This window comes from Engystomops pustulosus, chromosome 3, assembly GCF_040894005.1.
Source record: "Engystomops pustulosus chromosome 3, aEngPut4.maternal, whole genome shotgun sequence".
Taxonomy (NCBI): Eukaryota; Metazoa; Chordata; class Amphibia; order Anura; family Leptodactylidae; genus Engystomops; species Engystomops pustulosus.
The window spans coordinates 99,996,584-100,018,137 of record NC_092413.1 but is presented as its reverse complement, the minus strand read 5'-3'; the positions used below and the strand labels follow the sequence as shown (position 1 = coordinate 100,018,137).

The 21,554-nt window shown below is 42.0% G+C and overlaps 1 protein-coding gene and 1 long non-coding RNA gene across 5 annotated transcripts in view; one reads left to right on the top strand and one right to left on the bottom strand.

The window, feature by feature from the left end:
- The window catches only part of LOC140121686 (uncharacterized), a 44,633-nt gene extending 38,513 nt beyond the window's left edge, over positions 1–6,120 (bottom strand). The window contains exon 1 of the long non-coding RNA XR_011854157.1: positions 6,026–6,120. This is a non-coding gene — a long non-coding RNA (uncharacterized lncRNA). The remainder of the gene's footprint in view (positions 1–6,025) is intronic.
- NCOA7 (nuclear receptor coactivator 7) overlaps positions 1–21,554 on the top strand; it is a 112,744-nt gene that overhangs the window by 6,766 nt on the left and 84,424 nt on the right. For 3 of the 4 annotated variants that reach the window (XM_072141606.1, XM_072141604.1, XM_072141608.1), the window contains exon 2: positions 13,290–13,423. In XM_072141606.1, coding sequence (XP_071997707.1) covers positions 13,374–13,423 — 50 coding nt within the window. In that variant the 5' untranslated portion in view covers positions 13,290–13,373. Of the gene's footprint in view, positions 1–13,286; positions 13,424–21,554 lie in introns of all 4 variants that reach the window. The other variant, XM_072141605.1, reaches the window with a different exon arrangement.

Here is a 21,554-nt window from a genome sequence, read left to right as displayed (position 1 = left end):
TCTGGCCATCTACCCCGGTGGTTGTGAGGTGGCGCCATACCTATTCCCGCGTCAGCAGGCATGGGTGCACCCACGATCCTCGGTGTAACCGTGACAGCGGCCTTTATCTGCTTTTTACAGGACTTATTTTTCTCTCTATAATTCTGTAATGCCGCATAGCTACCTTCACGTTTTAGCACCTTAAATGCCTTATCTTTCTCACTTATTGCTTTCCTTACAAGACTAGTTAGCCACAATGGCTTTTTCTAGTTCCTCTTATGCTTTTTCCCATATGGTATGTGTTTTTCACAGGACTTTTTAATAATATATGAGAACACTGTCCCAGTTTATGTCTATAAGGTCTTCCCTTAGTTGCTGAAAATTTGTTGGTTGCCCCTCCACTAATGCTCTTAGTAAAGCGTAATACAAAATCAATGATATTATGGTCACTATTACCCAGGTTCCCCCAACCTGTAATTTTGATACCCTATCAGGTCTGTTGGTAAGGATAAGGTCCAGCAGTGCCCCCCCTCTTTTTGGCTCCAGGACTAGTTGTGACAGGTAATTGTCTTTTGTTGTCGACAAAAACCTGCTACCTTTAAAGGACCTGCAGGTGTCTGCCCCCCAGTCAATATCTGGGTAATTGAAGTCCCCCTTGATGAGTACTTTACCATGCTTTGAAGCCGCATCCATTTGACTTATCAGCAGTTACTGTGCTGCCTCCATTATATTTGGAGTCTTATAACAAACCTCTAGTAACATTTTATTCTTTTTCCCTCCCATAGGGACTCCACTTTTTCATTTGCGTCACCGATGTCATCTTGCAGGACGAGCTTGAGGCAAGAATTCACATATAAACAAACCCCTCCCCCTTTTTTATTTATACGATTGTTTATAAAAAGACTAAAACCATCTATAGCAGTGTTGGCGAACCTATGGCACGGGTGCCAGAGGTGGCACTCAGAGCCCTTTCTGTGGGCACCCGGGCCATCACCCAAGCACATCAGCCATGACTCAAAGAATCTTCCTGCAGTTCCAAGCAACTTAAAAGATGCTGCTTTCAGTTATATATTTAAGTGATACTTACTACTTTGTAGGAAGAGGGAGAATGAGTAGACAGGGCCGTATTATTATTTTGAAGGACCTTCTGCTGGCCCCACAATTCTGTGTGTACAGAGGGACACTGGCAAGAAGCTAAAATGATGCAAATTTTCCATCTTGTCCTCAGGAGGCCATTATGATTGAAAGTTGTTGAAGAACAGGGAGCAATAAGCTACTGCTTTAATTTTTGGTTGGCACCTCGCAATAAATAAGGGGAGTTTTTGGTTGCAGTTTGGGCACTCGGCCGCTAAAAGGTTCGCCATCACTGATCTATAGTAACAGTCAAGTCATAGCTACTGTCCAGCCATGTCTCGCTGATACCCACTATATCATATTTGCCCTCCAACATTAAGAATTCCAGTTCCTCCATTTTGTTTGTGAGGCTTCTGGCATTTATGTACACTTTATATGGTTTTCCCTATTCCTTTTCCTTTTTTTCTTATTCCGTAATCTTATTACAGCCCCCCTTCATCCCACATGGACTATGACTCTCCCCAAGTCTCTATCTACACTTTCTTTTTGCCCTGTACAAGTGTAGTTGCCCTCCCCCCAAGTCTTTAGTTTAAACACTCATCCAACCTTCTAGCCATTTTTTCCCCAAAAACATATGCACCCTGCAGAAGAATAACACAAAAATACAGCAGTTACCAGTATACAGCATATCTTTGTGCTTTATGCCGTTGATAAAGCTTATGTCCCTGCCTTGTGCTTGTTTATCGATTTCCCGTGGTGACCACCGGTTCCGTGTTTGACTTTGATCCTGTTCCGCCTGCCCTAACCTGTTGCTACATCCTGGACTCTGATCCCTTACTGCCCGTCCTGACCTCCTGCCTGTCCCCAACTACGATTCTGCCAGACATCTTTGTACCTCTCCTTGGCTGTCACCGTGGACAAAGTTGCACCTGTGGAACGACCTGGTGGTACCTCGCCGTAGCCAGTCCAACCTGCTTTGCGGCAGGCTCTGGTGAAAACCGGCTTCCACTTAGATTCAGGTCCTTGGTGTCAGCTTACATCATCATCCGCGGTGGTCCAGTGGGTCCACTACCCATGGAGCCTGACACTATGCAGTGGAGGCTCTGCCAGCGCCCCCAAAACTCTGAAGCAGTAGCACGGCCTGCCTGGTGTATAAAGCGGGCCTGACTTAATATTTCTTGGTATTATAGTTTTACCATAGTGCTTTTTCTGTAAAAAAAAACACCTGACAACCCCATCCATTTTATTCTCTGTAGTTAATAAACATTCAATAGAACAGGAAGCAGGAATATCTGTTTTCAGTATGGTGGCTCAATAAGGCCACTGCAGCCTGGCCTCCATTCAGCTGAATCTGTAATGATCTGTGGGAATCTGATCTACTACTACATTAAAACTGTTTGCCTCCTGCTCTTATGTTTGGTGGTGCCAATTGTTGATCCCAAACCGATGTAATATTGGAGACCCGTTCTATGGAACCTTGCAAGTTTCACTCTGGCCATTTAGTCTATTAGTAGACTGATACTTGGTAATTCATTTTATGTTATCAATATTATTAATCTGGTGAACACCTTTTAAATATAGAAAGTGGTATGGAAATTTTTTTTATAAATCACCAAAAAATGTTAATATACCTAGTATGGTGATTTGCATAAAAATGAGGAATTTTCTAGTAACACATTTTCTCTAAATAATATAAAATGAAAACCTGATTTTTTTTTCTCTGTAGAATGAATAAAAACACTGTTACCATTCAATAGTTCTTTTAGTCATTTAGTGTTTGTTTAGACATTGATATACTTCTTATGTGAAAGTAGGACTACAGAGGAAATAAAGAGAGACCAAAGGTCAGTTCACAGTTTACTTATTTACTTTGTATTAGTCATGCTGAAATCCTATATGTGGAACTTGATGAAAATCATTCAATGCCATGGCCAATTTTAACTTTTGCAAATAACTTGCAAAACTTATGGCAGACTGAAGTGGTCATTAATGGTCTTCATGTAGCTTCAGTAGTAGTATTCCTCCTGACACTTCCTCCATACACTAGCATGCTAAGCTTGACCTGTGTGCATCCTAAATAGCTTACAACAAGTCAGGCTACCTGTACAGGAAGGTGGACAAAATCGCTAGCATCTGTTTGTCACGTCCGATTTGAATCACTCTGGCATCTATTCTTCATGGATCCTCATAAAATATAATCTACGAGTGATCCATGGACATGCTCAGAACTTTCGGACTGGTTGCAGGGTTGTGGGCACTGTTCCATTCAACAGGGACGGATAAAGGGCGGTGGAGGCCCTTGGGTGCAAAAATTAGTGGAGGCCCCACTTTTTAATTTTGTTTAATAAAACATTTTTGCCACCCCCAAAGAATATTAATAATTCTCCAGAGCTCAGTGATAACATTATTGCCCATATACTGATACTAAATAAAAATGATCAATTTATTGACTATAGAACCTCTTAATACTCAACTCAGCTGCTCATAATACATCAGTTGCTGCAATCCAGCACCCAGCGTTTGTGTTTAGAAACGCTTTGCAAACATCTGGATTGCCGCCTACATTCTAAACCCTAATCTATCTTTAGCTAATACTAGACTACTGTCTACACTTGCCTGTCTAATATGCTAATTTCTGGAGAGGCTACTAGGGCACGGAGTAGCCTCTCCGTGGAGCGGGAGCAAGGGCTACTTGACTCCCCATTAGCCTACCTGCTCGTTCAGGGACAGCAGAGTCTACTTGGGTAACCTGTACTTGGGAAGCCTTTACAGAGAAGCTACTCCATGACCCAGTAGCCTTTCCATAAATTAGCATATTCAACTGTGCCTTAGTTGAAAAGTGAGGGCAGCTGTCCTAGCTTAAATCCGCCTCCTCCCGCCCAGCAAAATGTTTTCCCAAACTTTTTCTGCCTTTGCCTATATTGGCTCCCCCTACTGTGATGTGGTTCCGCCCACCAGCACTTGGACACACCCATCATGGGTTGCGTGAAATGGTGATCTGCAGTTTTTCATACAGTTCTTACTGCTAAATGCACCAGTCATTGAGAGGGACAGCATTCAGGTGAGGACCAGGAGAGGACTTCTTGTCTGCTCAGGCCAAAATTTGAAGAAACACAGGCAGCCTGGAGATAAAAGCCTCAGTAGCAGATAATTTTAAGTGATATGGGGAGGACTTTTAACCTTTTACCAGCAGGTTAGCAGTGGTAAAATTCTGATGACAGGTCTTCTTTAAACACCAGGTGCTGGTTACCAAACGCATGTGTTTCAATTGAAACATATTCTATCGCTAACAAGCTGCCAACTTGTCAATCACAAACCAACAGATTACTCTTTACTTTAACTTTTCCCTCTCAGGAACATATACTTTAGTCCCACACCCCTCTTTATTCTAGTGCTTCACAGCCCTCTTCTCTTACCTCCTTGTTACACATAGCTTCACAGTACCAGCAACTTGGGGGGACATGCCTCTCCAACCACAGAGCTCCACCCCCTTCCTTTTTCTGGGTATCTACAGAAGACCTGGAGCAAGTATTGCACTGAATTCCTGTATTACTGTACATAGGAATCAGCAGTAAAGGTGTCCTCAAGACATTGATACTGCTGATCATGGGGCATGATGAGTAGTGTGAAAGGAGAATGGTGGGTGTCCCATTACTCCTGTGTACTGGTGGGTGTCCCAGGGATCACGTCCCATGTGACTCCCTGTAATCAGAGCCCTGAAAAGCCCTGAAAATGCAGCCGTGTGCCATCTGTTTTTATCTATTGTGGAAAAACATGAAACCCCATACACATAAGAATATGTCTGGTTTGGTGGACCATGGGGCTCAATTAACAAGGGTCAGCGGACTGCACTATGCCGCATTTAGAAGAGCTTTTTGTTGCACGTGATCGGATTTTGGCGCATCGGTGCCCGGCTTTCACACAACACAAATCGAGGGGGGGGGGGGCGTCAGGCGATATGACGGGTTCGGACAACGCGCAGGATTTAACCTTTAAAATTTTGTCGCAAGCCATGCACTCACATGCATCGGGAAGAAGATGGTGAACTCTGGCGGACCTCAGTGGGGAAGCGGCAGATGCAGGAAATTGGACGCAGGATCGTAGTGAATCGTGGCAGTTTCGAATCCTCGTTGGACAATGGACCTCGGAGATCGGGATGGGTAAGTTAATGTGCCCCCATGTGTTGATGTAGAGAAAATGGGAGGCTGACATCTCATAAGTGGTGATATAATAGGACATGTGAAAGGATGGGAAAATATCAGCAGGTTCATTCCTGTGACCTTCCTTGTGCTACCAGCATGCTTGTGATATGGAAGAGCTCCCAGCAGAAAGTAAACAGTTAGGTGCAAGCATGCAAAACATTTGTTCATGTTGCCATATTTTCCAAAGTGTTAGATGCAAGGCTTAAATTACTTTTTAGATTATTTTAATTATAGTAAAGTTACTTTTTGATAATTTGTGTAGCATACTTTTATGGATATAACAATCTGTCTTGAGGGAACCCAGTAAACTACACTTTGGTTAATCTGCAGGACAGCAATGCGATTGTATGATGAAAATATTGCATTGCCTTGTGATATTGTCTGTTATGGGATCACTCTGGCTATTTGTTATGTAGACAGTATGGCTTTCCCTGTTATGAGGACAACATGAGCAGTACAAAGAAGTGCCCCATGTTTTCCAGGTAAAAAATTTAATATATTTATAGGTGTATATATATATTAGATGTAATGATGATATTCTTTTCCATATTTTTATCAGTCTACATAAACATCATACTTTTTTTAACAAGCTTTCTACACAACTGCATTTTGGCTCCTAACCAAGGATAAAACATAGTCCCTTATATCAACAGTACTCAACAAAATACATTCACTTGTATTAGTTTTGCATCATGGTGTCAGTAATTGTTTTCACAAGAATAGTGCTATATGTTGTGCTGTGGGCTACTTATAGGTGCACATTTACTTACCTGTTCCTTGGAGTTCACAAAAAGTACATTATCCGACGATAATGCACTCTGCCGTGATTCACTAAGACCGTGCACCAGATATCCTGCATGTGTCCCTTCCCTGCTCAGACTTCACCTTCACAATCCCAGTGCAGACCCCTGTTAAATACCTGTCAAAGCTGCGCAACCCCTAGTAAATAAGACCCATAGTCTTGCCAACTCTTCTGTAGACGTTCTCTTTTAGCAGGAGACCCAAAGGATGGGATAATGTTTTTGGCTTGTACATTGTTTTATACCCATGCTCATTAACCTTTGAGGAATGTTAGTTATAAAAGTAGTATTCCAGGACTGCTTTTTGTTTTGATCTCCTATCCTCTCACTATCACAATAGTGCGGGCACCTCCACTGATCAGTTGTTGCAGGTTAGTGAGTGCTACCTCCTTGTCACATACTTGTGAAGTCATGTCCATCTCTTACATGGTTTATCTCCAGCTAAGTGGCATTAAAGTGAATTGGGCAGATGTGCAGTAACAAGCACAGCCACTATACAATATTTAGTGATGTGAAGAATAGGCTGTATATTAAAAAAAAAAGGTCATTTAGACATGATTTTGGATCCAATCATATACCTGTAGTATATCAATACTTTACATAAAAGATATAGCTTTGGTTTAGAGGGACAGGTGGTTCAAAGAATTATCCTGGACATGTATAATTGTATTTTAAATGTGAAACCTGGAGTACATGTAAATTCTGAAGATTTTAGGTTATTCTTATGACCACATTACTGCAAATATATCTGCCACTATGCTGACAGGTGGAGATTTCCCTATTTCAGAGCACATTTGCCTGCTGTATGCTGCGTAGAGATAAAGTGTTACACAATAACAGAGTTTGGCAGAGATGGTGGAATGTTGTAAGGGTCAGGAGTAGTGCAGCGACAGTTTTCTTCTAGTATACTGCTTTTTTATAAATATCTCAGTGAGGAAAGAAACAAGGCCGGAAACAACCCTCTGTTTTTAGTAAATGACAGGAAATTTGTTTAAGAAATTATAAGTGTTCTCAGGGAGTAAGAGATGGGACAGAATATATTGCAGCAAAAAGCCATCGTGAAATAGAGACTTAATGGCTGCTAATTTACCAACAGTTCTAAAATGTCTAGTCTTGTTTTCTATTAGTTCACTGAATGCATCTGTCAACATTTGGTTGTCCATACAAAAAATACTGCCCAGAAAACAGCTGAACATTTATAAAATGACAAAAGAGGTCACACCAGACTGACCCCTGTCACTTCCTATGCTCCTGCCACTCTCTACTTCCTGTAACAGTACGTTCAACAGGGATATGTGACTGATAGCCTGTTCTGATCAGTCTGGTTTTCACTGAAAAAGGGTCAAAGGGTTGCTTTCTCTTGGAGCAACTGGCAGCTGATTTTGGTGGGTCAAGAAACATTGGAGCAAAAACAGAGGGGCTAGGAGGAGGACTGTCAGGTGCAGCATTCTAGTAAAGGTGAGGATCAGACCAAAGGTCAGGACTGGCAGCTCAGAATTGTGATCAAGGAAAAGCCTTGGTCATCTCAGTGACACAGCAGAGCTGAATCAGGATACAGCATCATGCTTGTGTGTGAGGCACAATGAACGGTGAGCACTCCGTGACCACCAGGAGGACAGGGGGCCAACATTACACAGGACCACCGCTACATATAGTATTTATTTGCAATAGTGCAGGGATTACTAATTATCGCAGTGTTTGGTCAACTGTGATTATATATTCATCACCTGCCCATAGAAAAGGTAAGAAATGTGTGTTGTTGGATAATACTTATAAAGAGCGTTGTCCAGGGTTAAAGGGCACCTTTAATATATATATATATATAATATATAGTTTAGCCATTTATATTTTAGACATTAGATAGAAAAAAGAAGAGAATACAATTCCCAGTCAGTAATATGGGAAACCAATATGAGAAGCATGCAGTGATAAGGGAGATCTGGAAAGGAAGTGTATTCGTAATTGTCTCATGAATTTAGCAATTGTATGTAGAGAACTAAGTCCATGTAAATAAATGTTTTAGCAGTGAACAATTATGTCATTATTTGTTTGTATGTATAACAGTGCGCTGTATAATTTAGTGTTTTTGGTTATATTGGGAAACACTGTGACTGTATCAAACATGACATGCAACATTTTGACATTTCTAAAGTACTGCTTATGAAACAATGGATAGTTTTTGTTGTAGTTTGGGATGTGAGTTATGACTTTCATTGTGTGACCTTTAATATTTTTAGCTTGCTCCATGTATCAGAATATTATAGTCTAAATATATTACTTTATTATATATGTTAGTCTAAATAAAACAATTGTTGTAGATATGTCAGATTTTTTGACAAGTGAAAGTCTTATTTTTGCACAGTTGATACCTTTATTGGTTTTAATGTTACATAGAGAATGACAATTGGATCATTTACAATTAGATCTACCAGCAGTAAATAAAGCATAAAAGTATTATGTAGGCCATTATTCTATTAGGGACCTTGAGTGCTGCAGAAATTATTTTGTAATCTTGGCCAGATATATGCCTTGCCACAAATCTTTCTCTGAGCTCCTTGGGCAGTTCCATTGACCTCACAATTCTCATGTGCTCTGATATGCATTGTGACCAGTGAGGTCTTATATAGACAGGTGTGTGCCTTTCCTAATCAAGTCCAATCAGTTTAATTAAACACAGTTTGACTCCAATGAGGGAGTAGAACCATCTCAAGAAAGATCAGAAGGAAATGGACAGCATGTGAGTTAAAATGAGTTTTACAGCAAGGGGTCTGAATACTTATGACATGTGATACTTCAGTTTTTCCTGAAATAAATTAGCAAAAATATCTACATTTTGTCATAGGTGCCCCTGCGACCCATATCCCAGGCCGCAAGCGCCTCCGTGTGCCCAGGCCTCTCACTCACCTCTCCTGGCTCCAGCTCTGATCCCCGCGATGTCCGCGCTGCTGCGCATGTGCTCCCGTGTCCGGCTATGTAAAATTTAAAGGGCCAGCGCACCACTAATTGCAACTGGCCAGTTGCCTGCCATTATAAATTCCAGCCCCTTCCTATGTACCCTGCCAGATCTTTGTGCTTCCAAAGCTGTATTCTACACCCTCTGCGATTATCCTGATTCCATGGATCCCGCGAGGTTCCGCAACCTGTTTAGGTCGATTTTGCCATCATGGTTGTCCAGTAGTGCCGGCAGATTGCCGCACAAGGTCAGCAACTCGAAAAGTCACTGCCATGCTGCAGCAAGTAATGGCTACTCAGCACCAGCGTCAAGTTCCTGCGGTTTCTTCTGCTACGCCGGTTTGTTTGTCTTCTGCGGAACCCAATCTACGACTCTCCATGCTGTCAAAATATGATGGGTATCCCAAGTTGTGCAGGGGCTTTATCAAGCAGTGCTCCCTGCACTTATGCCTACGCAGTTCGTCACAGAACAAACGGTCTAAAGTGGCTTTCTTCATCAGCCTCCTTGCCTGGAAGGCCCTGGCATGGGCTACTCCCCTCTGGGACAGGAAAGATATCACCACCTTCTTTGCCGAGTTCCAGTCCCTCTTTGAGGAACCAGCTTCTTCTGCTGAGACTGCCCTGCTGAACTTGCATCAAGCGGACTCATCTGTCGGTGATTATGCGGTTCAGTTCCGTACCCTGGTTTCAGAGCTTGCCTGGAACGAAGCCGTCCTGGTCGCACTTTTTAAAAAGGGATTGTCTGGTCAGATAAAAGACGCTCTGTCTGCATGGGACCTTCCCTCTAAGCTGACTGAACTTATCTCTCTGGCCACTCAGATAGACATCCGGTTTACTGAGCGCTCTGAAGAGCGCAAGTCAGGACCCATCGTCTGCCCCGCTTGGCTCCTGTCTTCCAAAACCATCTCAGTCGTCTTCCGTGTCTGTTGCAGAGGAGCCCATGCAAGTGGATAGAGCTTGTCTATTTCCCCAAGAATGTGCCAGATGAAGACAGGAGAATCTCTACCTCTATTGTGCCAGCCCAGAGCACTTTTTTTTATCCTGTTCAGTCCGTCCACTGGGTTCAGGAAAACACCGTCCCTAGGTGAGAGGAAAGCTTCTAATCATCTGAATGTCCCTGCTCTTCACAGTTTTGGAACAGGCAACCGGCTTCAAGTCTCAGCCTTCCTGGACTCTGTCTCTGCAGGGAATCTCGTGGATGCTGCCTTGGTCTACCATCATCACTTTCCTGTGGTTCGCCTAGAGAAGCCGCTGGTTATGTCTTCCGTCAGTGGACAGATTCTCCATGACCCGGTCCAGTACCGTATTGAGCCCTTGTCTCTGCAAATTAGGGCGTTGCACAAGGAGAGACTGTCGTTTTATGTGCTCCCTACTTCCTCAATGCTATTGGGCCTCCCGTGGTTGCAGCAACACACTATGGTGCTCGATTGGCAGGGGGAGACCGAAGGGGGGTACTGTCACAGGAGCCCCTGCGTCCCATATACCGGGTCACAGGCGCACCCATGTGCCTTTGTGTGGCCCGGGCTCTCACTCACCTCTCCCACCTCCAACCCGCGCGATCCTGTGTCCTAGGCGGGAGCGCCGGCTCTGTAGAATTTAAAGGGCCAGCGCACACCACAAGTTGGCGCTGGCCAGCTGCCTGCCATTATAAGTTCCAGCACCTTCTTATGCCCCCTGCCGGATCTTTGTGCTTCCATGCCTGAGAGAAAGCTGTATTCCAAGGTCTCTTTGATTATCCTGATTTCCCATTGTGACTTCGATTCCGTTCCTGACTCCGATTCCGTGCTGCCTATCCTGACCTATTGCTACGTTCCCGACTCCGATCCCGTGGTGCTGTCTCAACCTCCTGCCTGTCCCGACCACGAGTTTGCCTGGCGATTCTGTACTACGCCTTGGCTGCCACCGCGGACAAAATCACGCCTGTGGAACGACCTGGTGGTACCGAGCCTCAACAAGTCCAACCTGCTTTGCGGCAGGCTATGGTGAAAACTGGGTACCACTTAGGCTCCGGTCCCAGGTGTCGGCTTACTCCGTCGTCCGTGGTGGTATAGAGGATCCACTACCACCGATCCTGACACATTTGTTTTTTTTTTTGTCAAGATGGGGTACAGAGTGTGCATTCATGAGACAAAAAAGAACTTCTTTTGATCTTACCATTTGGCTGCAATTAAACAAAGAGCGAAAAATTTAAAGTGGTCTGAATACTTTCTGTAACCAATGTATCTGTTTAAACGTGCCTTTGTGTCGCAGTCGTAGTAAGAATACACAGGAAGTTTAAATGCTCTATTTATCTATTAATTGTCCTTAATTTATGAACTTGTAATTAAAACGATCACTATAAACCACTTACACATATTGCATGTTAAATGTAATAAACTAATGAAGTATGGTCCCATATGATGTTTTCACTGCATGATAAATTCTGATATAGTTTTTAGCTAGCTCCATAAAACATCTCTATTATTTTTGGGATTATGTAAACAGTACTACTGAGGCCATAAAAGTAAACCAGGTTTGCTATAAACATTAAATTATTGAAGCGAGTGATGTTAATTATTGGTTCTAGGAACATAATTAGCCTTCCATCATTCCTCTTGTGATGAACACACATTGGTTATGTGTACTTTCTTGAAAGGTTTGGTTCATACATAATAATTTAGACACCAATATGAGCACAACTCAACTTGATCCAACCAGTCATTGAGCTGCATTAAAAAAACTCTATGTCCAGTTACTGTGATTATTTTAATATTGTTTTGTAAATGGAGGAGATAAGTGTCTAATCGACTAGTATCTGACCCTAGGGACCACCAGTGATCAGGAGGACGAGGACCTAGAAGTCCCCTAAAGTACCTGTATGAATATAGCACTGGAAGTCCTGAAGGAGATAAAGCAACACATGCTTACCAGCTCATACATTTTATCTACCGTATCTACTTTATTAACTTCTTTAGGAACTTGATACTTTATAACTCAGTTTCTATGTGTTAACAGTCATCCTTCATTTACCAGGGCTAATATATTTTCAGCTTAGGAGTCCCCTCAATACATTAAAGATTGATATATAAAAGCATGGGTCTTTATTAAAAATATATACAAATATCCGACTGTTGTGCACTGGGATAAGTGATAACATTGTGATCAGTGGCGGTCTGACTTTCACCCACTCTTTATCTTGGAGCTGTGTCATGGTTCCCTGCTCAGTGGGTCTTTGTGCAAGAATAGAAGTCATAGAAACACTGTTTATCTATCACTGCAGCTCCCGTATTTTTAGAAAAAGTGGGGGCTCCAAGTGCTCTTCCCCCTCTGGTTAGAGAGTGATGGCACGTTGTGCCGGTATGTGGTCACCTACAATAGGTGCAAAGCCATGTGAATGATGATGGTATATTGAAAAATGACTAGTATTCCTCACAGATAAAGTCCAGGTAATTATCTAGTTATTAATTTACTACCTTCTTGTCATTGATCATGTGAGAAAAATGCGTTTCCAAGTCTGAGGCTATGGTTATCTTGCTTGGCTTTCAATGTTTCCATAGCATGAAATAATGTAAGGGAGGACTGGCAGTCTTGAGGATCCTAGTTTAGAGACCTCGGTTAGTATAATCTGACATCACAATATAGAATATTGATTTTTAAGGTGGAAACATAATCATTTATATATTATGTGTTGAATATTATCACCGGTGAATATAGTCATACATTGATCACGTAGCTTTATGAGAGTTGTCGGATATCTGTCTTATATCCTGTGCTCAAAGTTGATTGCAGTGCAGATTGAGGATGAGCTTACCTCCAGTTTCCCCATTCTTCCATTTTCCCTAATGCTGCACGGACTGGATAAAAGACTGAGTTAAAGAATTTGTGCCTTTCCTGACTTATTGTAATCGTCAATCAGTACTAAACATACAGATATTTTAATGGTAGCTACAACTGTAGCTTGGCGACATGGTATTGACGCACCAAGCCACACGGAATGTTGCAAGGTAGTGTGCACCACAAAATACAATGTTTCATTACAACCCCTGCAGGCAAAAGTTGTGCAATGATTGTCTAGTGCTAGCCTGATGGCACATCATAGGCTATGTAGCAAAATAATTCTGCCCATTGTTAGCGAGGTTTTTATGCGGTGGTTATGTTTTCCTCTTGGCAGATTGAGTGTGCCATGTGACCCATTTAATGTCACTGAAGTTTATTGCTCCTTCTGTCAGTTGATGTCAGATCACTCGGCACGCAGGTTGACTGTAAAAGCTATTAAATATGCTTCTTTGTCTTGTTAAAGCAGGAAGGACAGCAGTGGAAATGAATCAGTGAAAAGGAAATCATCTCCTGAGCCAAGAACTTTCTTTCACTGCTCAAAGTTTTCATCATGGACAGCAAGGAAGAGAAGAAGGAGAGAAGACCAGGCTACTTTGCAAGGTTGGTTCTCACAGTACATTGATCTAGGTTGTTCTTTAGAGTGCATGTGCTGAGTAGGCTTTCCCTCTAGACTCTCCCAGTTGGGTCTTATATAGAATGACGTAAATACATTACCTCTAGTATACAGTAATATATTATGTCCTAATAAGCGTATAAGAGTGAAAGCATGTATATCCAAGGGGATGAAAGAAACAAGCCCCTACCAGAAACATATTTTCCAGTAGAGGGTAGGATCGAACATACCCAGGTTTGCTAAGTGGATGATTTGGTGGCTGCTTATAAACATGGTCGATACCATTTTCATTTAATCGGAAATACTTCTCGTGTCTTTTACAGCAAATTTTTCACCCTGTTGTTTTCCTTCTAGAGTAGTGAACAGTCCCAAAATATGGGGCAAACATTGAATTGAAGGTTATGTTCTGCCCCCAGACTACTAGTTGTGTAACCCTGCATCAGATCATCAATATCCAATTTAACATACTGTATATACTTGTGTATAAGCCGAGTTTCTCAGCACAATCATTTTAATGGCGCATGGCTGCAGGGCATTTCATTAGTGCGGGTCCATGGCTGCTGGGCGTTTCATTATTGTGGGAGCCACGGCTGCAGGGCTAGTCATTAGTGCCGGGGCCATGGCTGCAGGACATTTCATTATTGGGGGGCCATGGATGCTGGAAATTTCATTATTGAGGGGGCATGGCTGCTGGACATTTCATTATTGAGGGGGCATGGCTGCTGGACATTTCATTATTGGTTGGTCATGGCTGCTGGACATTTCATTATTGAGGAGGCATTGCTGCTGGGCATTTCATTATTGGAGGGGTCATAGCTGCTGGACATTTAATTATTGAGGGGGCATGGCTGCTGGGCATTTCATTATTGAAAGGGCTCTGATATACATTTTATTAATGAGTGGAGACTGCTGGACATTTCATTGATGAGGGGAGGTTGCCAGACATTTTATTAGGTTAGCGGCTGCATTTCCCACCCTAGGCTTATACTCAAGTTAATACGTTTTCCAAGTTTTTTGTGGTAAAATTAGGGATCTTGGCTTATATGCGGGTTGGCTTATACTCAAGTAAATACAGTATGTTCCTCTTTGTAACAGATCATTTTCATGTTAGTGGACAGGGCGCACTATTAGGAAGTCCAAAAAAAAAGTTTTGTTTATAACCTTTGTACCTTACAAACTGTACCTCTACAGTTTTCCATACAGATTTGAAAATTGCAGTAGGTACTTTATAATTTAGGTTTATGGTGCCTTACATGTTCACACTATATTATGGAAGTTCCAGCTTTTGCAAATGTTTATAGTAATTTGGAGCAAGAATGTACATACTCTAGAGGTAGGCCATGTTCCTTTTCACCATTTCTTTGTACAACCAAATTGTAGCTGGAATCCTGCCACCTTGCACCCTTATAAATTTTTTGAACTTACAACTACAAGAGACCTATCTTATGGTTTGAGTTTTACTGTTCTGTTATGTAGGATGCTAAGTTTCTTGATCATTTTATTTGTCATATTCAGAGAAGGCACCTACTTGTAGATAAATGTATTTCCTATTCAAATTTCTCAACACATTTCCCTACGAGAAACAAACCTTTAATCGGATTCCCAGAACACAAACTCAATTGATTCAGTGGGGCACATTTACTTACCCATTCTGACACGTTCCCCAAAAGTGCATCCCACAGAATGCACTCTGCCGCGATTCACGATTCATGATCATGCGCCCGATATTCTGCATCTGTCGCTTCCCCACTCAGGTCCGCCGGAGTTCACCTTCTTCTTCCTGGTGCATGTAAGTGTTTGATCTTGCGACACAATTTGAAAGTTAAATCCCGCGCTTAGTCCGAATCAGTTGGATCATCTGACGGCACACCCTCCGATTTCTGTTGCATGAAAGCCAGCTGTGCCAAAATCCGATTGTGTGCAACACAATCCCGCTAAATACCTGTCACAGCAGCGTAAAACCCGAAAATGTTGGAAAATCCAACAAAATTGCGTCCACAACCCTTAGTAAATAAGCCCCATTGTCTTTACTTCTATCCATGTATCACTCTAATTCACTGTTATTAACCAAATTACAGCATTTCACAGATATAATTCTAACCTGTCTCTAACCTGTACACAATTCCAGTTGCCCCTAGACTGGACCTTGTAACTTCTGACTTTAGGGTTGGCAACCATCTTGCCTGAGGCTTCACGGAGCTTGTCTCTCTCTCTCTCTCTGCTCCCTGCACTCTAACCCTGTCCCCTGCAGTTGAGGACAAACTTTACACTGACACATACAAGGACATACTGCCGGCAGCAGCAGCAGCATGAGGAGCACTACAAGCTACAGACAGATAAGTTACTTATCGGGGGAGGAAGGCACAGCAGATCTAGTATGTTGTGGAATAGCAGAGATGTAGGAGAGTTGACATTGTGTGTAATAGGCATCTCATGGATCTCATCATCTCTGATGATAATAATAATAATAATTCCTTTATTTATATAGCACTCACAGACTATGCCGCGCTACACAGAGTTTGCCAAATCTCTGATCTGTCTCATCTCTCTTTCTATGTGTACAATGTATAGAAGGTAAATGAAAGTGTACATAAACTTGTACCCTGATAATCTAACCAATAATGTAATATAAAAAACAGCAATAAAACTGAGTAAAATTGTGAAGTAAAGGGTTAAAAAAGATCTGCATTGTGTTAACATCCTGTGGATAGGGCCAAACATTCTATTCTGTGGATAGGCCCTAACTTGTTTAGTGAGAGAACCCCTTTAATTTATTGCAAAGTGTCACGGGTGCTCCTGCGTCCTTCCACTCGGGTCGCAGGCGCACCCGTGTGCCTCCCTGTGCCCCCTCAGCGTTGCTACGGGCTCACCTGTCCGCGATCCAGCGCTGGCTCCCATGATCTGGCTCACACGTCCCTGCCTCCTAGGGTGTGCGCGCCGGCTTCTCCAGATTTAAAGGGCCATTTCCAGATTTAAACTAATCTAATAAATAGACAGCTTCCTCCCTCATGCCCCTGTTGGATCTTTGTGCTTCCATGCCATTGTGAAAGCTTTGCTCCTTGCCCTGTGCGTTTAGACTGATTTCCCATTGTGACCTCAATACCATTCCTGACTTCGCTCCTGTGCTGCTTGTCCCTGACCTTCCGCTATGTCCCCAACTCTTATCCCGTGCTGCCAGTGATGACCTCCTGCCTGTCCCCGACTCCCCCTCTGCCCCACAATTATGCACCCCGCTTTGTCGGAAGTCGCGCCTGTGGAGTGACCAGGTGGTACCACGCCGCAGTAAGTCCAACCCGCTTTGCGGCGGGTTCTGGTGATAACTGGGTACCACTTAAACTCTGCTCCCAGGTGTCGGCTTACGTCATCGTCCACGGTGGTTCCGTGGGTCCACTACCCCTAAATCCCGACACAAAGCCAATAATATACAAAGGTGTGAAGCGGTACAAATTTTATTTCGTTATTCTACAGGACCATCACAATATTATTACAACTTGTGCTTATTCAGTGGACTACAGACAACACTTTTTGAACAGTCACAGTCAGTAAGAGGCTCCTTTAGCCCTGAACAATAATAACACTTTGTAGTTACAAACAGCAGTAGGAAAGTATCTGTAATTTGGGACTGTAGGATAATTTTATAGGAGATTCAGATGATATGTAGATTGATGATAGAAGATAAATATGAAAGATGATATCGATCTATAGATAGATAATAGAAAGGAGATAGCTATCTATCTAGAAGATATATAGATAAATAGATAAACAAAAAGCTAGATGGATAATAGTTAAACAAATATATAAATAGGAAATTATCGGAGATAGATAACTAGAGGAATAGATTTATAGTCAGGAGATAAATGATAAGCATCTTCACCCTGGCATTCATCCAAGGGGTATTAAAAGAGTAATGCATCCTCTGCCCACAAAATAGAGGAGCCAGCACCAGGAGTGCTACATCATTATACAGGCTGTCAGTCATGTGTATAGGAGTATCCCATACACACACACAGTATGCAGGGGGCCTGGCCGCCTGCATCAGGAGTGTTACATCATTATACAGGCTGTCAGTCATGTGTATAGGAGTCTCTCATACACACACAGGCTGCAGGCGGCATGGCCACCAGCATCAGGAGTGTCACATCATTATACAGGCTGTCACCCATGTGTATAGGAGTATCTCATACACACACAGGCTGCAGGGGTCGTGGCTGCCAGAACCAGGAAGCACATAGAGGAGCCAGCATCTGGAGTGCTGGGGGTGTGGCTGTGCCTCCAGTCATGAATAAGCTGGACAGCTGCGTATGATAATAACTCATTGGACCTCTCTCATGTCATTTGCATAAAGCATACAGGGACAATGTAGGGACAGAGGCAATGCTTTCTAATGGCACTTCATGAAAATATATTTTGTTTTGGGTGGTTAATTTGCCTGACAGGTTCTCTTTAAGGCTTAGACTGATTAACTGTGCAGGACTGACTAGCAAATAATTCTAGGTAAATAATGTGGGTACACCTCCCTTATAAGCCTTTGTGCCTTGTATATTATTGCAGGTCTTTTATCTTTGGAAATTAATCTATTATATTACTCTGTACCAATGCCAGGAGTTTGTTATTCACACAGTCTTGCATTGTCCTGGTCTGTCTTGTTCGTTTTCAGTACATTACTATTTTGCAGTCGTATCTTTTTTTACATTTGTCTAATGATTAAACTGAATCACTGAACATGAATTTAACATTAAAATTATTTCATTTGATTCCAACTGCATTCACACGAACATGTGATTTCTCCAGTCCCGTATTTCTGTGCTGTATGAGACTGTATATACATGATGTTTTTCATCTCTATGCAGCACATATGTAACCTGTATTTATACGTCCCTATAGACTTCTAAGGGCACATGGCACCGAAATACAGGAGAAAATAGGACATGCTCTATATTTTTATACGGCTAGTATACGGTAAGGTACTGTGTTAACAATGACAATACAAATGGTTGGACGTAATGTGGTATTTATGCCATGTGGCATAAATGATACATGTAGCATATGGCTATTTTCATATGGTCGTGTGAATGCAGCCTAAATTAAAAAATCTCTCATCTCAGTTGTCCTGAACCCTATGAACTGATGTAAAACATGGACATTCACCCCTCTTCCCTCCATAGGAAGATTAGCGGCCAAGCTGCATATCTGCCAAAATATAAAACATGTTCTATATTTTGCAACAAAGTCAGCTGACTCCGTGTCAGTGCTGGAAGCCATAAAAGTCTGTGGGGGTCGTGATCTGGTCACAAATCATGTAACCAGATCACAACCCCCCATAACAGCTGTCTGAAAAAGCCCTTAGGTAGACACTTTTTAAAGACAGTGTTAGGTAGGTGAATATCTTTCAGTGTGTTTTAGTAGCAACAGGACTGTGAAAATCTATAAGTATATAAATATATTTTCTGGGATTGTAGCAGGACTTTGTCTCCTTAAACTGATCTTATTTTAATTCTCTGCATTCAAACTGTTCGACAACTGCTTCCTTCTGTAGAACTGTAATAGGTTTCAGGTTTATTGCTACAGCTGTCAGAGCAGGGGGGTGTAGATCTGCTTAAAGAGATCTTGCATAACAGGGCACCAAGTTCAGCTACAATCCTGTAATATAAATGCATTTTTCAGTGCAGCTGCATTGAGCAACACATAAAGGTATGGTTACATAGATCTCTAGTGGTACTCACTCATCTCAACATAGCATATGGCAGTGGCGGCGAACATATGGCACGGGTGCCAGAGGTTGCACTCAGAGCCCTCTCTATGGGCACCCATGCCATCACCCCAGCGCAGAATTCACCAGACAGGACTCAAGGCCTCTTGCAGTCCCAGGCAGCCCAGGACCCTAAAAGGAAGCTACAATGATTACACAAGCTTTTTCTCCTTCTTTCTACTGTATTGGTGTCCTCGGGTGCCTATATGATTTAAACCTGTGACAGAGCAGAGAGTAATAAGTTACTGCTTAAATTGTGGCTTTGGCACTTTGCGAAGAATATGTGGGTTTTGGATGTAGTTTGGGCACTCGGTGTCTAAAAGGTTTGCCATCACTGGCATATTGTTTGATTATGATTCTTAGGGTTATGTTCTACTTGGAAACCTTCATTTCTGCCATTTATGTTGCATATATTATTATATTGTAACCTTTCAGAGCATCAATATTTACTAATAATAACGTGTATAATGTTAGTAATTTCAAAACATTGAATTGGTGTTGACTTATGTGATCATACATCATTGTGATGCTCTGAAAATAACAAGTATTATGGATGCCCACTTTCCTACTACTACTGGAATTTCATATACCATATGACACCTGCAGGGTCAATGCATCAAAATCTGCAACCAATCTGCATATATTATTATTATTATTTCACCACTCTCAATGCAATAGGTATTTGTTTACACTTTGGACTGGGATTGCCTTGTGAAATAATTCTGTAGCCTCTACATTCTCTCTATATCCTCTAAATTCTGAAGATCTCATTGGATTAAATGGGACTGTATTACATACCAAGGTCATAGCAAGGAAGGTCATGATGAGTCCATGTTTCTACAGGTCAAAGCTATCTCAGTAGCATGAAGATGATGTGCTCAATGTTAGTCAGGTAGATGTAAAGTTATATCTGATCATTATAAAGCATCCAGAGAGCTTCACTAGAGGTCTGTCTGTAACAAGGGGTTGTCTGTTAGTTAGGTGTACATAAAAGGGTTGTCCACTTTCACCAAATAATTGATATTTGTGTAAGGAAAAGTTCTACAATTTTCCAATATATGCATCAATTTTTCATGGATTTCTAGATCTCTGCTTGCTGTCCTTCTATTGAAAGCTTCTATGTTTATTTACAGTGGATAGAAATCTGTCCATGGTCCAGGTGCACAAACCATTAATTACTAATTACTCTCTGTGATAATAATGGCTCATGCACCCGCATGTACATCACATCACCATTGACAGATTTTTATTCACTGGAAGTAAACGTAGAAACTTTCTATAGCAGGACAGCAAGCAGAGATCTAGAAAACTCTGAGGTACAGAAAGTATATTGTAAAATTGTATAACCTTTCCTTACACAAACTGTATGACATTTTTGCTGAAAGTGGACAACCCTTTTAAGTCGGTACTGCCTGTATGCACTATATACTGTACTGCTCATATACCCTCTACCAACCTTTAAATATCCCTCATAACCATGTAGATGGCTAGTAACTACTTCTGTAATTCTCTGTTTGGATGCCTTTGTTCTATTCATCTCCAATTCAAATGTGTTCATACATATCCATGAGATAAAATAAGCTATAATAATAGTGGTTGTTGTCACCACAGAGAAACATACAAAGTTCTTCCCTGCCAATATCCATGGAAACCATGCTGTCTGTCACCGCCATAGCATTAGCAGCTGTGGGTGTACAAATATTAGTAGCACTGCCCTTGTAAAGGTCTCGCTGACAAATGGCTAGAAAGAAGCTGCTATTGTAAAGACTATCAGATATCTGAGTGATTACAAATTGATGCCAAAGTCCATACGATGTGTAAAAGGAAAATAGATATCTATATGCAAATGTTAGAAATGGAAAACCTGTTCCGGGGTTCCCTATCTATAATGCATCATTTAAAGCACTGATTACTTCTTATTAGGAAGATACACCATATAGGCCCTTAAAGGACCTTAAAGGACAGACTCCAATAGCCTATGAAAATGTAGTGCTTTTTAATTGTTTATTTTACTTTACCCTACTCCCTGCCAATAGTGTGTGGTGAGTTTTGGCGGGGAAGGATCAGGCAGTTCATACTGGAAGAGTCGTCTTCTCCTCACTCCTTCCTCCCCTACTTCTCACTAAGGGGAGCAGGGGAAAGGCTAAAGAAGGACTTGTGACGACTGAACTGCCCTCCCCAGGACTCACCACACACTGTTGTCCAGGAGCCAGGTAAAAATTGATTAAAAAGCTGTGTATTTATTCATATTGCTGACAAAGGCATTTTTGAAATGAACATGCCATAGGCTATTGGTACCAGGTAAAAATGACCTACCTGATGACAGGTTCCCTTTAATGCACCAGGGCCTGAGTCTGACTCCACCATTT